Source organism: Nothobranchius furzeri, chromosome 4, assembly GCF_043380555.1.
Source record: "Nothobranchius furzeri strain GRZ-AD chromosome 4, NfurGRZ-RIMD1, whole genome shotgun sequence".
NCBI classification, from domain to species: Eukaryota; Metazoa; Chordata; class Actinopteri; order Cyprinodontiformes; family Nothobranchiidae; genus Nothobranchius; species Nothobranchius furzeri.
Window position 1 is genome coordinate 52,595,217 of NC_091744.1, and position 16,371 is coordinate 52,611,587.

The 16,371-nt window shown below is 45.8% G+C and overlaps 1 protein-coding gene across 1 annotated transcript in view; it reads left to right on the forward strand.

Annotated features, from left to right (window-relative positions):
- met (MET proto-oncogene, receptor tyrosine kinase) overlaps window positions 1–15,968 on the forward strand; it is a 106,194-nt gene extending 90,226 nt beyond the window's left edge. Inside the window, exons 13-21 of the mRNA XM_054732750.2 lie at window positions 5,604–5,757; window positions 6,515–6,649; window positions 8,711–8,971; window positions 10,123–10,203; window positions 11,960–12,141; window positions 12,231–12,340; window positions 12,437–12,602; window positions 13,424–13,560; window positions 15,480–15,968. Coding sequence (XP_054588725.1) covers window positions 5,604–5,757; window positions 6,515–6,649; window positions 8,711–8,971; window positions 10,123–10,203; window positions 11,960–12,141; window positions 12,231–12,340; window positions 12,437–12,602; window positions 13,424–13,560; window positions 15,480–15,762 — 1,509 coding nt within the window. The 3' untranslated portion in view covers window positions 15,763–15,968. The remainder of the gene's footprint in view (window positions 1–5,603; window positions 5,758–6,514; window positions 6,650–8,710; window positions 8,972–10,122; window positions 10,204–11,959; window positions 12,142–12,230; window positions 12,341–12,436; window positions 12,603–13,423; window positions 13,561–15,479) is intronic.
- The last annotated feature ends 403 nt before the right edge of the window (window positions 15,969–16,371 follow it).

A 16,371-nucleotide genomic window follows, 5' to 3' on the forward strand; every position in this document is an offset into this window, starting at 1 on the left:
TTCAGAGCTTTTTAATGTGAAAATATGCATTGCAATAGATAAGTTTACAATAAAGTTAAATGATAAAAGTTTTGAAGTTACACTTCTACTACTACTACTACTAGTAATAATAATTATGATGATAATAGTAATAATAAAAACATAATAATTATAATAATACGAATAAATTGTGTCTGAGGAGTCAGTTATGTGGAGGAGATTAGTTTGTAAAAGTTAGTTTTGAGTATGTTTGTGAAGGAGGAGGTGAGTCTGAGCTTAATGCAGGGGTGTCACATGTTCCAACTTACGTTTTGACTTTGAAATAAGTCTCTTCTATCCACTTTCGTTTCTTGACATGCTGCCTCCTGGCTGTGCATAACTACCAAACACTCACAAATGAACACTTATTCAAATGTTGTGTAATGGAAGCTGAGCTGAGCTCTGATATTACACAGCGTCTAGTTGACGATGTGACTCAGTACCGGTGTTCCCTAGCGGCTCCAAACTAGCAAAACAACGTGAGCACGTTCTGTTTACTACTTGGAGTGACAGCAGCAACAGCCAATAATACGTTAGCAAGTATCAGCAGAGCCAATAGATTAGCTTTTGGGTGGGTCTAATAGGAAACCGGTTTCCGTTTCGGTCCTAGTGCTCAACCAAATCCATTTAATGTAGCGTAATATTGTTTTTGGACGGAAAAAAGTGAAGGGGACCGAAACTGCCTTTTGAAAAAGTGGGGGGGACATGTCCCACCCGTCCCCCCCCAAAATTACGTCCCAGTGTGTGTGTGTTTGTATATATAGATTTATATATATATATGTCTGTGTGTATATATATAAGTATATATATATACATATATATACTTATATATATACTTATATACATATATATATAAGTGTATATATACACTTATATAAATATAAGTATATATGTATATACTTATATATATATAAGTGTATATACACACACACTTAATTGCGCACACCTGTCCATCTGCTCTTTAACGCAAATTACTGATCAGCCATTCACATGGTAGCAACTCATATGCATTTCAGCTCAAACCGAGCTTCAGAATGATGAAGAAAGGTGAATTAATGACTTTGATCGTGGCATGGTTGTCGGTGCCAGACGGGCTGGTCTGAGTCTTTCAGAAACTGCTGATGTTCTGGGGATTGTCACCCACAACCATCTCTAGGGTTTACAGAGAACAGTCCCAAGAAAGGAAAACAACTAGTGAGTAGCAGTTGTTTGGGTGAAAATGCCTTGTTGATGTCAGAGGAGAACAAGCTCTACTTACTACCGGCAATGCAGACCAAGCTCTGATACCGGTCATACCTAACAGCCCATATCAGAGGGTCTGGTACCCCATCCTCTCAAAGTACCCCCCAAAGTGCCTCCTGAGGGACGCAGTCGAACGCCTTCTCCAAATCCACAAAACCCATGTAGATTGGTTGGGCAAACTCCCACTCACCATCCAGGACCCCCCTAAGGGTACAGAGCTGGTCCAGTGTTCCACGGCTAGTACGAAAAGCACATTGATGCTCCTGAATCTGAGTTTGGACTATCTGACAGATCCTCCTCTCCAGAACCCCTGAATAGACCTCACAGGGAGGCTCAGGAGTGTGATCCCTCTGTAGTTGCAACCCATCCTACAGCCCCCCTTTGAAAATAGGGGGACCATCACCCTTGGTCTGCCAATGCGGTGGAACAGCCCCCGATGCATGCGATATTGCAGCCAACATGACTCCAGCGCATCCAGAGCCTTAAAGAACTCTGGGCAGACCTCATCCACCCCTGGAGACTTGCCCCAGAGATTGTAGCACCCAACCCAAAGTCCCCGGACTCTGCTTCCTCACAGGAAGAGGTGCTGGTGGGATCGGGGAAGTCCTCGAAGCACTCCACTTACTGATCCACCACGTCCCGAGTCGAGGTCAGCAGTACACCTATGAGATCCTATTAAACCCAAATTGCTAGCTGAAATGAAAAATGCTGCAAATCAAAGCTCAGCACGTTTATAGCCATTTACCTAACACAACATTTAGACTGCAGGAGTTTGTCAGAGACTTGAACCCAGGAGGCACCAGGGGTGCTGCCTTTAGCTGCTGCTGGTTCTAACCACAGATTTCCATCAGTAAACATGTTGCGTAAAAATCAGTGACAGCTTATAGGGTTATGAAACAGTGGTTATGCAAACAGGTAGGAAATGTTGGCGCTTTAGGCCATCCATACATTTTGGTTTAGGCTGAACTCAGTCCTGAAGCACGTAAGCTGCCTTTCTCTAAATGGAGGCTGTTCTGGAAGCTGTGTATAATTAGTTCAATATTAGTTATTAGTAACTTATACATAGAAACATCATTCAAAATGCCTGACTAATGTGTTTGCTGAAAATGAATATCCCTGATTATTTAAATCTTTAAATTAAAAGCATGAAGTCTCTTATTACCATGAGTATTTCCTCATAATTAGTGGTCAGAGTCACAAGAGTGACCAGATGCTGATGTGGGATACGTGGAGATGAATATTCCATTAAAACCGCTCTGTTTCTAATATAAGGGGTATCGTTCTAAATCTCATCAGCTTCTGAAGGACAAGCAAGCTGAGCGGGCTCAGAGTGACAATACAAACTCACACAGCTGCTGCCTTTTCAGCTTCACGTCATGTTGTTGTAAACTCATCTGATTTTATGTCAAACTTCACATTAAATTTCCATCGCTGCCTCTACTTTAGATGTCTAGTCTGCAGACTGAGTCGTGTGGACTGGATGAGCTGTTAGATGAGAGGAGCAGAACCATGATGAGATCTTCATCATGCACTGTGGGAAAAATCTGGAAAACACCACATTCCTTCTACGTTCCAGATCATTTAGGAGAAACTTCAGTAACTCTCCTCTGCTAACGTAGTCCTTCGTAAAATGGAGCTCAGGGAGAATTTCTGATGTGTGTGCCGAGTGAGCCGGCTCACCAGCCAGCTGTCCGTCTTGTTTCTGGGATGTAAGTCAAACGGCTCCAGAGCTGTTGAAGGATGGATATTTCCTCCCAAACACACACATCTCTTCACACTGTCTCCTTTTTCATGATAAACCTGGCAGGAAAACAGTGACTTCGTCTAAAATGTGAGGAAAAATATAAACCAGTAGCCAAAAGTTAAGACGATAACTGTGTTGGTTTAAAAAAGTTTGCTGCTTCAAGCGTCTTAGATCTTGTAGCAACATTAAATGATGCAACATGTCAATGTAAGCAGTGTTGGCTCTTTTTCTAGATTCTGGTATACTATCAGTCAACTTCTGTTGTAAATCCTAACTAACAGCAGCTCATCCTTCATCTGAATTGTGTGTAGGTTTTGTTCGTCCTCCTGTCTCTTGAGGATTGATCACTAGTTCTCTGTAGGATTCAGGTCTGGGGTCTTTTCTAGACCTGGAACCACTATGCTGATGTTTAGTTCCTTGAGCCACAGTCAAATATTCACATGTTATTGATACAGTTAGAAGTCCACGGTACCATCTGACTCTAAACACCGGTGGTGACTCCACCAGAGATAACATCCAGCAGCCGCCTGCAGACCAAGAAGCCTCATCACATGTGACTTGTGAACCAGCCTTCAGAGGAAAGCCTGTAACACGGGGCAGGGTCAGTCCACATCCCCTAGCTGCACTAACCAACGCACATGCATGCGCGCACACACACACTTTCAACCTGTAGACATACTTAGACAGTCTTGATTTACACACTCGCACACATGCATCCAAATTGTTTCATCAGCAGCTGGCTGCAGCACAAACTTCATTTCCACTAAATCTAATTCTCGACCGAAAAAGGGTGGTTTGCCAACTCCGGGTCGAGAGAGAGGTCCTACCTCAAGTGGAGGAGTTTAAATATCTCTGTGTCTTGTTCACGAGTGAGGGTAGGAGGGATCGGGAGATCGACAGGCAGATTGGTTCAGCAACTGCAGTGATGTGGGGCTCAGCCTTAGAGATAGGGTGAGGAGCTCGGACATTCGGGAGGGACTCGGAGTAGAACCGCTGCTCCTCCGGATCGAAAGGAGTCAGTTGAGGTGGTTTGGGCATCTGGTCAGGTTGCCTCCTGGATGCCTCCCCGGGGAGGTGTTTCGGGCATGTCCTGCCAGCAGGAGGCCCCCGGGTCGACCCAGGACACGTTGGAGAGGTTACATCTCCAATCTGGTCTGGGAACACCTCTCCCTTTACTACCAGAAGTGTCTTTATTTTGTCCTGATACCTCAAACCTTCAAATTGGAAGAAAGGTGGGTTTTTAAACCATGGGGAGCTGGTGGAGGTGGCCGGGGAGAGGATCGTCTGGAGCTCCCTAGTTGGGATGCTGCCCCCGCGACCCGGACCCGGATAAATGGAGGAAGATGACGACGATGACTAATAATGGCAGAAGCAATGTCACTGATGTAATCAGTCCCCAGACTGTCAACTCACTGTGTGTGTGTGTGTGTGTGTGTGTGTGTGTGTGTGTGTGTGTGTGTGTGTGTGTGTGTGTGTGTGTGTGTGTGTGCGTGCGTGTGCGTGCGTGTCTGTGTGTGTGTGTGTGTGTGCGTGCGTGTGTGTGCGCGCGTGCGTGCGTGCGTGTGTGTGATTATGGCACACCATGTGTCTGAATGCCAGTGTGAGTGCCATGCACGACTGTGTACCAGTGAGAGCCGTTTATTAGGCCTGTTTCTACAGACATTAGCAATGATTGTCTGGTTAAAACAAATCTAAATTAAATGTTTTTATCTAGAAGCAGCATAACAGCAATTAAAATACCCAAAAGTCCCCAGGTGCACAGATGCACACGTCTTTCACTATGACCAACTTCAGATGCATCAATAATAATACAGTCGTGTGTACGGTCACTGTCGTATATCTGGATTTGTCTGGTTTTCTCAGTGAGTGTTTAAGCAGGAAACTCGAAAAGGCCTCAGGTTGTTCCTCTTTCTGGTTGAAAGTGGAATTACAACTGTTTTAAACAACCCTGCCACAGCCTGCTAGTGCTAACAATGAGCTAATGCTAACAGGAGACAACTGATACTAAATAAGCCACAAAGTAAAAAGACCCACACTGTTGGACAAAAATATTATTACATACAAGTCCAGTAGCAACACAGCCAGGTCACCATCGGTCTGTGATTTCATAGGCTAATTCAGATCCCTCAATAGTGTAGACCGCGTCGATGTTCACTCTAATTGCAGCTCTTCGCTTCACCTCTGAATATATTACTCTCTTACTTTTACTTCTGGGCTTTACCATGGTGCCGGACAATCAGCAAACTAAAAGCTAACTGCTAGCCTTTATATTAGCTACTGACACAGTAAACAGCTGTTCAGTAGGAACACACTCTTTAGTTTAACAACTCTTGGGAAATGTAGATCAGTGTCTCACCAAATCTATTAAGAGCAAACGATGGTTTCAGAAGGGTATCTTGAGTCATGATTAGACATTTTGTTGTAGAACATGAGAACAGTTGGGTGGTCCTTCAAACACCTGACAGCTCTGATCTCTAACCCTGTCCAACACTAACATCTATGTGGAAAATGGTGGTAAGACTGAAGAACAGACTGGTGGTGTTTATCAGTGTTTTGAACTCTTTCTGTCTGACACACCAAATCCCTTCCTATTGTTCAGTGGCGCCAGGCAGACACCATCAAACCTCTGGGCAAGGTGACGCTGGCGCAGGAGCAGGACTACACAGGCCTCATCGTGGGCTGTGTGTGTGTCAGCTCGCTGCTTCTGCTGCTGGGAACGCTGCTCATGTGGAGGAGGAACAAGCACATCGAAGGTAAGAGCTGAGGCTTCAGTCTGGATTCTGAGGGCCTGCTTCGCTCCAGCTGTGGTGACAGGGTGAATGTGAATATAGGAACATATGGAGACAGTGAGAAGGAGACCATCAAAATACACATTTGGATTTTCAGTCCAATAAAACAAATATTTATTTTATTTAATGTTTATCTAAGACTTGGAGTCTGGAGGGATCACAGTGAGATCAGTCCTGCTCCTCGTCGAGTTGCATCACTTTAATGAACAACCTGTTAATAAAATATTCAAAGAACCTGGAACTGATGCATTATAGATTTCCTTGACAAATAATTTGTTTAATGCACTTTCGTCATCCAGCAGCGGGGGGGGGGGGGGGGGGGCAGACAGAGAGATATTAATAATTATCTAAAATCATGTGGTGAACAAAGGGCAGAGCTCGGTCTTCTGCCTGAAGGAAGCAGGGTGAATGGATGATGATTAAAACACACACAAAGCAATACTAGTCATGTTTATATGTGTGTGTTTTTACATTTGCATCATTTAGACACAATGGTCTACCTCCTCTGTCGCCCGAGTGTGTCTGCTGGGTTTGTACTGCCTGGTGGGTTCTAGGATGCTGATGTTTGGGCCGCTCTGGGGAAAACACTTTGCCTTTTCTCTGTAATTCATCTCTCCCTCATCTTCTGTCCTTCTCTTTCTTTGTTTCTTCATTTCCTCTGCTCTCTTTATCTTGATCCCATCACCCCCGTTTCCTTGCACTCCTCTGCCTTTGTCTCCAGATCTGTCAGAGGTGTGGTATGATGGCCGGGGTCACATCCAGCATCTGGACCGGCTGGCTAATGCGAGGAGCATCAGCCCCACTAACGAAATGGTGTCCCACGAGTCAGTCGACTATAGAACAACCCTGCTGGATGGTACGTCAGGCAGATAAGCTCCTCTCCCACCTTGTCTCCTCTTCTCGCTCCCATCTACCTTCCCTGTTGAGCTGAGTGCTACATTAGCATGCTTCACTGTACGTGTTTTATACTAACCCTAGCAGCTTTCAGCCAATTAAAAACCACAAATGCTCTTGTCACACTACATGTATGAATATCTCTTTATGGACTACATTCATAAGAGGCTGCCTGGTAAAGACAAAGTTACATTATTGTTACCAGTCACTCTGAGTTTCACATGCAGACCTGCTTCAGCTTCTGATAGAAAACAGACGGTGAAACTCTAGGATTAGAAAATCCCGACGGATCTACGTCACACCGTCACTAACATTCATGGACTCACCCACCTTGACTTGCAGCGGGGAAGGCTGTTGTTGGTTTAGCGTGCAGGAGAGATCAGCACTCCTTTGGCTAGTAGAAACTGTTAGCATTAGCAACTCCATCACACAGCAGAACTCCTCCAGGTTTGTGTTATTTGTGGAGATAAAACATTTGCAAAGCAAACTGAGACGCGTTGCTGTTAACCAATCAGAGGCAGGATGTCCGAAAATTCAGGAAATAAGACTCCAAACCCTGCTCTTCTCTGTCCCCATCCCCTCGTCCCGACTAACTTCTAGTTCCTGCAACACGAGTGCCAGAGCTCCTGTTTCAGAAACAGTAACAGTTATTGTTTACGCTCACCAGATTTATAAGGTGGTTTAATTGAGGTGATCTGTGTAGATAAACTGTCTCCCTACACTGTGATCCTCTACAGAAATGTCATGTTCTGTGTCCCTCTGTCCCCAGCCTCCTCCTGTTCTCACTCCAGGTTCTCCTCTTGTGTCCCATTACTATCCCCAGCCCTCTCTAGACTTCCCTCAGGTGTCCTCCTAATCACTCCCTATTCCTAGTCAATCTTATTTTAGTCCTCCTCATCCATCTAGTTATTAGTTATTTATTTTTGTCCCTCAGTCTTTAGGTTTAGTTTTATCCTTGTGTTATAGGTTAAGGTTTATCTGCCGTCCTGCTTGTTTCTTTCCCCTCATTCAGGGTTTTGTACGCACCTGCCTTGCCTCCAGCTCTCACTACTCACACCTGTCACCTGTTTCCCTCTGTGTGTATAACCCTGTCTGTGTCCAGTGTGGTTGGTTCATTGTAATTGTCAGCGTGTTCTGTCCTCCTCTAGTTACCCTAGTTCGTGCTCATGAGTGAGCTTCTGTTTGTTTGTTTGTTCAGTGAGTTTGATATTAAGTCGGGTTTGTTATTGTGCCTCTGGACTTTGGTGCATCCGCCTTTAAAAATAGCGGAAGTATTCTCTCAGACCTCTCCTGCCTTGAGTCGTTCTGGGGATTCTGCATCTTGGGTCCTAACCTCCTGCTCTCACCGTGACAAATGTCTAGTTTTTAGTCTAATCGGATGTTTCCTGGTCAGCCATCTTTAAATATTAATATTAAATAATGCAGCTAATCAGACTTTGTCGTTTTTGCTCCTCTTGTTATTTTGTCCATGATTTTTCTACGATTGCATGATGGGTAGAATTATTTGGTTTTTGCCTCTTAACAAAACTAAAATGCAACCAAACACTGATCCAAGTTGTCACCTTGTTGTTTTTAAGTTGAGTGAATGAGTTCCTTGTAAAAGGACAGGAGTATTTATGAAAGGTAGAGCGGTGATGCAGACGTTGGTGTCGTGTTTGGAGTCTAATGTGGTTTTTGTTCCTCTGGGTCCTGAGGGCTTCTGAGAGGCTCCTCGTATTCTGATCCCGATGATGATGAAGATGATGAGTAGAAATTTTCGCGCTAGCTCTATAGCTCTGAGAGGGTAGACCTACTAATGAGCTAATGCTTTCCTTCAGGCTGGAGAGTTCTTAGGTAATTGACCTCTGTTCCAGAGCTCTCAGATGGGTTCTGCGTTTTGCATTTATATTTCTCCTCGGGAGCTCTAGCCACCTCCATCTTGAAGTCAGATTTCTCTCACCCTCTCTGATCATGGAACACATCTGAACTTCAGCTGATACAGTCGCTGAACTCTGACCCTTCTACTTCTCCCTTCTTTCTCCAGATCAGGGCGCCGACAGGCCCGAGACATGCCGAGCTGCTCCTCCCATCTACGGAGGCAACGGGGAACTGCTGTCTCCCAGACTTGGGGTGCTGGGAGGTCGGATGGGTCTGGGGATGGAGGGCGATTTGGTGTCGCCCCTCTTGATGGCCCAGGTCCACATTGACCCATCCTGTCTGCACCCAGACCTGCTGACTGAGGTGCAGCATGTGGTGATCGCCAGGGAGCAGCTGCTGCTCCACCTTAACCAGGTCATCGGCCGAGGTAACCCGTCAGGCCAACACCAACAGTTTTCCTGCTGAAATTAAGGTTTCTCTTATTTTATACCTCCTCTTTCAAAGTGAACACGCTCTGAGATTTTAAATGACAACATCAGTGAAGTTTAAACAGCACCAACATGACGGCTCTTTCACAGCAGCACAGATGAACAGTAATCCCTCCCCCCGACCCTAACTAGGTAGCCGGATGTAGCCAAGGCCGAAGGTTCTGAGAGCGACACAAACTTGTTTTATTTAATGTAGAAACAGAATCACCTTTGTGTGATTATGCTGCTCAGACCCACTGGTCAGTTTTAATACCCTAAAGGAGAAATCAGCACCTACTGTAGCACCGCCCGCCTGGTTGATCCCCTGAAGCCTGGATTTGTTTTTCAAAGGTGTGTGGAATGATTTGTTCACAGCTAGAATTCCCAGGGTCCATTGTTGTAACCCAACACCCTCAGCCATCTGCAGGGACGTGATACCAGAGCGCCCCGCTTATTTCATCCCCGGCTGCGGTGAGCCCCCGTGTCCCAAATAAGAGACATTGTTCAATAAAATGCACAATAAGTCACAGTGGGGTTAACACTGGTTGTTAACTTGTTTGGGGTTTTGATGAAGAAAGCTTGGTGCTGGGTTTCTGGGATGGAGCAGAGGTAGTGTGACTGAAACTTGAGAGTTTGCTGTTTAAGGCTTGAAACACATAAAGGAGCTGATTTCCATCCAAACACCTTGATCCTGCTGCTTGAGACGCCCACATGTCTGAAGCTGCTGCAGCCCTGGAGCTGTTGCTCTAAGATAAAATGACTAAATGTTAAAGTGGAAGTGTGATTGCACAGGTTCAGAGTGTGAGCGACGTGGCTCGTTCAGAGGCTGCTACAGACTTGTGTCCATGTATGGGTGAGAGTTAGAAACTGCCTCCTACTCATGAGATCTGTGAGTGCGTTGGGAGCTGAGCCTGAGGCCTCACATAAAATCACATGCAGTGGAGGAGAACTGATTGTTAGTGATACTAGTTCATGATAAAAAAGTGACCATCCTAGAACCAAGACTATGTGGGCTGGAAGTGTTTATGAAGCCCATCACAGGTTTGAACATGACCCTTTGAACTCTGGATTCTGGCTGATTGTGACTAATTCTGCCCGTTGTAACCTGCAGGACACTTCGGTTGTGTTTTCCATGGGACGCTGCTGGAGGCCGACGGGCAGAAGCAGCACTGTGCCGTCAAGTCCTTAAACCGTAAGTAAATGTTTCTTATATTTGGTAGGTGCTCATGGCCGCTGATGCGCCAGAGGGAATCACTTCTCAGCGAGGTGGTGGCGTAAGATTTGGAGACGCTTCAGGACTGCGGTCTTTGTGTGATGAGTGGTTCTTAAGGCAGAGTGGTCTCCATCATTGACGGCATTGACTTTTTTATTATTTAAAAAATGTATCTTTTGTGACAAAGTGCCAATAACGTTGACCCGGGAGTTTCCAACGTGTCTCCAAGCGTTTGTGAGACCTGTCGTTTTTCCTGAACGAGTCTCTGGGATTTACGGTCATCTTCAAAGGTCCTGCAGGTCAAATTTCCTGACTTATAATGACATCTATAAAAAATGTTCAAAAACATGATGCTAAGAAAAGACCAAAATCGATTAAAAACTCTACTACAGTCCCACACGGTTACTGTTACTGAAATGAACTACCACATCTGCTTTAGTCTGTCGTGATTTTTCCCCCCTAAACTACGATTGAATACATCCTGTTTATGTTCATCTGAAGTTGTGTTCCTCTCCCTTTACTACCAGAAGTGTCTTTATTTTGTCCTGATACCTCAAACCTTCAAATTGGAAGAAAGGTGGGTTTTTAAACCATGACAACCAACAATTTACACCGACCACAGCTCAGCACACTCTTGTCCTGTTGGAGTGTGTCCATGTCCACCCACCGCTCCTCAGTCCTGCCTACTCCTTCTCACGCCATCCCCTGTAGCATCATGGGTCTCATCTGAGCCAAGCCCGAACCGCTCTCAGCTTGAGCTAATGGTGATGAATGAGGGTTGGATGGAGAGGACGACATTAGGGTCCTGCCTAATCTTGTAACCTGTCATCTGGAGCAGGAAGATTGATGCTGGAACAATGTGGAGAGAAGACCCACACAGTCACAGGGAGCCACCATCCAGTGGGAGGAGCCTCCTGGGGTCTGGTCTGCAGGGACCGGAACCTTTTGTTAGATTTATTTTTTATTAAACTTTTGGGGTTGCTCCTAGAATGAAATCTAAATGTAATTGTGGCAGTTTTCTAAAACAAAACATTGCCTACCAAAATAAAAGCAGGGTAACGAGATCCCCTGTCTAAGGTCTCACAGTCTCTTTGATGGTAAGGTTGTGTTACTTTGTTCAACATGAGTCATCTGTCAGCGTTTAGGGAGCGCTGGTCAGAAACAGACTCATGTTCTTGTCAACAGACACTCTGAGGTGTTAGCTAGGAGATCAGAGGACGTTGGTGCCCCATTCTTGAGCTGATACTTTTGTTTAGCAGTCTCTAAGACTTTTTGAAAACAAAATAACCATCATCATTCTGTAGGAGATAACGCTTCATCTTGCTTGTTCTAATAAGTTAATAAATGATTTCCCTTTCAGAGTTTTTGAAACCAGAAATTGTTGTTCTCTGTCTGTCTTTGGGCTGTGACCCCAGCTGAGAGCTAATTGGACACCTAAAGAGCTTCCATCTCAAACCAGATTATGGCACAGTCAGAGAGGCTTAAGTGTAGGGCACCAGGGGCAGGGATGCATTTGGAAAATGGATGTGGGTGGGCTTTCTTCAGTTAGGTGTCCATCTTTATTCTATTTCCCCAAAGGTATCTGAGAAACGACCTTAACACTGATGTAGCACAGTAACACTAACACAGCCAGAAACAGTCTTTTCTTACATCTGGTTACTGAAAACTTTAAAAATAAAAAATCCAATCTTAAGCTCCTTTAAACCCATTTTTCGGACTTGTTTTCTTTTAAAAGGCATAACAGACTTGGAGGAGGTGTCCCAGTTCCTCAAAGAAGGCATCATCATGAAGGACTTCAGCCATCCCAACGTTCTCTCTCTGCTGGGTATCTGCCTTCCTCCTGAGGGCTCACCGCTGGTGGTTCTGCCCTACATGAAGCACGGCGACTTGCGAAACTTCATCCGTGATGAGGCACATGTAAGGGCACGCACTGGTGCAACCAGGGAGCCGTTCATGTGTGCCAGAGTTTTTAGATGTCATATAAGAGAACAATGACTGTCTTCCAGAACCCAACGGTGAAGGACCTGATGGGGTTTGGACTCCAGGTGGCCAGAGGGATGGAGTATCTAGCCAGCAAGAAGTTTGTTCACCGAGACCTGGCTGCCAGGAACTGCATGTGAGCTCACCTTTTAGTGACTTTGAACCCTAACCCTACAGGAGTGATGACACTAAACATCCAGGGAAAATGTAATGATGTTTCTTTTTCTAACAGGCTGGATGAGAGCTACACGGTAAAAGTGGCAGACTTTGGCTTGGCAAGAGATGTTTATGACAAAGAATATTACAGCGTCCACAACAAGAGCGGGGTCAAGCTGCCTGTCAAGTGGATGGCTCTGGAGAGTCTGCAGACACACAAGTTCACCACCAAGTCTGACGTGGTGAGGCCTTACACACATCTGTAGTCTGTTTGGGAGGGAAACATCAACAAGAAAGTGTATTCTTACACAAGAGAGGAGGGTAAATATCAGTTGTGCGGTAAACCAGAGTATCATCAGCAAATGTGAGCGCCTCCAGGTCTGGGGCATACAGGTGTGTGTTATTGAAAAGGTTCATGAATAAATCTGCAGCGACTGATTTATGTGAGAGGGACTTAGTGCAAAGAACTTCATGAAGATGTTTTGAATGGACCATAGAACTGTCATAACTTCATAAAGTCAATATTTCCATTTTAAGAAAAGAAAATTTCTCCTCAAAATTGTTGTAGATTTTTCACACATTTCAATGTAGTTAATGGGTCCGAAAGAGTAACACAAGGTATCTTAGGGAGGGATTCAGAACATTTTGAGATAATTTGTGAGCATTAGTTCATGACTGTTTGCTCTTGCGTGGAATGCCCCATGTGACCCACCTGCAAACCAAACTTCTTTAGAAAGTGTCAGAAACACCAGCTGTTGCATTGTTTCTGCAATTTTATCCCAGCCTATTGCGACACTGACTATTTATGAGTGCATCTGTCTGATGGATAAAACTTGGTCCAAACTGGGCCACGCAACAGGACCGTCATCCTGACCAGGGTTTAGTTTTGTGCTGTGTGGTTTCTTAATGTGTTTTTTTTACCATATTTTAAATTTGTTATCGTCCCTTTGTGATTATGAAAACTTGAGTGCATTATGAATAACTCATACTTTAAAAAGTGATTTTTCCTTCTGCTGTGACCGTGTCATAACGGAAACGTATGATTTGATGGTTTTCCCTGCAGTGGTCGTTCGGGGTGCTGCTGTGGGAGCTGATGACCCGAGGAGCGCCCCCGTACTCCGACGTGAACTCCTTCGACATCACCGTGTTCCTCCTGCAGGGCCGAAGACTGCTGCAGCCTGAGTTCTGTCCCGACACGCTGTGAGTGCATGAGCCTTCTGTTATTTTATAGCTGCTGCTCACCTCAGTCCGCCCAGCGACATGGCTCAGTTGGCGTGAGCGATGTTCGACAGAGCTGAGCTTCAGAACATCCTGATCCGAGACTGTGGTACTGGGACGGAGCAGTGGGGAAACTGGTAACAGAGGAAGAGCTGTGCAAACACTGAAGTCATAAATACAAACCAGTCCAAGTTCAGACTATTCATCACGGTCAGCAAGAGCTACAACTTCATCAGCTGTGGGTCAAGCAGGAGTCACTTCTCTTGTTTAACCTGAAATCCAGCTCAAACATGGCCGTAGACACCTGCTGCTTTGGGACCAGAGCCATGCTGGCTGGTTTTTAAAGTCTGATTTCATGGGATCACTGGGAGGGAGAAAGAGGTGATGTACGCCAGCAGACATTCTTGTAATTCCTACTTCTCCGGGTGCTTCAGGGCCGTCACGACCTGTGTTATTAGAGGCTGCAACAATGAGTGGAGACCTGCATTTGTGACAGGATCCATCAGGTAGCTGTTGAATGATGAAAAGCAGATCACCGTAACGCTGATGTGGACGTCAGGCTTATCTTGTCGGCTTAATTAAAGCCTGTAAGAACATTTCTGCTTCACATCCACAACACCTAACGGAGAATTACGCCTGGAACACACCAGACGCGGAAGCACTGTGGAACGACGAGCGCTTCCAATCGGCGCTCTTTTACGCTCTCGGTCACGTCAGCTGCGAAGCGCCATGAAGGCTCGCGCTGTGCAGCGGTCGCTTTGACGTGAGCTCTAATTTTTTAGTAAGCCACGTCAATTCCGGCATGAAGCCAACCCAAAGCAGAAAAGGCAGGCCGGTAAATGTAAGAAAATAAAAGAAAATTTTCAAAATAAAACACTGTGATTGATATGTGATCATTTTTGTGTACAGCTTTCACAGTTTAACCAGTTTCAATATCATCCACTGGGGGAAATATGGGAGAGGGTTTTTAAGACGCCCCCGACACCACCAACAGGTGAAAAATTAAATAAATAAATCCGTCTAGAGGTCTCATGTCCTGTGTAGACCCCCAGTCAGCTCTTCCCCACTTGTACGATCCGAGCCCGAATGGAGGGAGCCTGACGGGTCGGATCAGACTTGGGCCAATCAATAATCTGAGCTAGGACAGCACAGAGAAAGAGATAGGAGACGAGGACGCGCCTCCAGTGAAATACAGTGGAAGCATCATCATTCATCCATGATCGTAAAGAAACACTAAAATGCAGGCTATGGAGCCTCTGGCGAGCCGGTTTTGGGCTGAAAGTCCGTCAGGTCAGTATAAAGAGAAATTATAATATAGTTTGCTGCGTCAGCCTCTAGACGTTCTTGCTGAACTTTATTCTGCTTCATTAATTCCATCCATCTTCTGAACCCGCTTGTCCACGTAGGCTCGCGGGGGTGGGGGGTGGGGGGGAGGGGTGGGGTGGGGGGGGGGGGGGGGGGGGGATGGTGCCTATCTCCAGCAGTCAACGGGCAAGTAGGCGGGGTACACCCGCCTGTTTTGCCGTCATGTTTTTGGACTGTGGGGGGAAGCCGGAGTACCCGGAGAGAACCCACGCATGCACAGGGAGAACATGCAAACTCCACGCAGAAAGATCCCAGGCCAGGAATCGCACTCAGGACCTTCTCGCTGCAAGGCAACAGCTCTAACCACTGCGCCACTGCGCAGCCCGCTTCATTAATTTCATTGATAAATTCAACTATAAGAAAACTGGGAGCAAACTTTAATCTAACTTTGAGTTAGATGTTTTCCTCGTGTTTGCTTGTTTCTTCTCCTCAGAGACACTGTGGATATAAAGAGATAATAAAAGTCTAAATGTTTGGATGAACAAAACAACAAACATGGCGTGTGTCACATATCATGTTCTGCTCTTCCTCCTCAGCTACACTGTGATGATCGAGTGCTGGCACCCGAAGCCCGAGCGGCGCCCCTCCTTCTCCGAGCTGGTGTCGCGCATTTCTGCCATCTTTTCCAGCTTCAGCGGGGAGCACTACATCCTCCTCAACACCACCTACGTCAACATTGACAAAATGAGCCCCTACCCTTCCCTGCTTGCCTCCACAGCGTCCTCTTCATCCTCCTCTTCCTCTGAGCCTTCTACCTCCTCATCCCTGCCTTCCCGCTCCCCCCTCTTCTGTCACGTGGAGCGCGGCTGCTGCACCTGAGAGTCGCTGAGGCGGAGACAGGGACTCGAACAGAACGGTGGTTTGAGAACTCCTGCTGCGACTTGCCAAACACTGGACTCTGTGTTGAGGAAAAACATTTCTCTCTCGATGTAAATAAACTAGAGACCTTCAAAATGTTGGAGTCCTGCGTTGGGCTGGCCCAGCTGTGCTAGACTTCCTGTGTCTTCTATACAACACAGGAGGCATGTATGAAGATCTCCCTCACCGAAGCACAGGAGGAGACCTCCAGCCTTTGATAGAGCTTCATGAAGATATGGGCATGTGCTGAACTAAGCTTCCAGACTCAGAGACGCTGCTGGGGTGGATTTAGGAGCATTGAGTGAGCAAAGCGAGGCCTGCTGGAGGTCAACGGATGTGAAAGCAGGATGTTTAGAAACCTGCTGCTGTGTTCTGATCACTGGATGCTTTATCGGTCTAATTACCTGTGGACAATCTGCTCTGCAAGACCACGCGGTTGGGATTAAACGTCTCTTGTTTAAACCCAGAACCGGTTCCTGAGTTAGTAAATGATACAGCAAACACATCTCACACTTCTCAGGAAGAAGGAAGATTAAAACATTTTGATTTTCATACATTTAACTGTCCAAA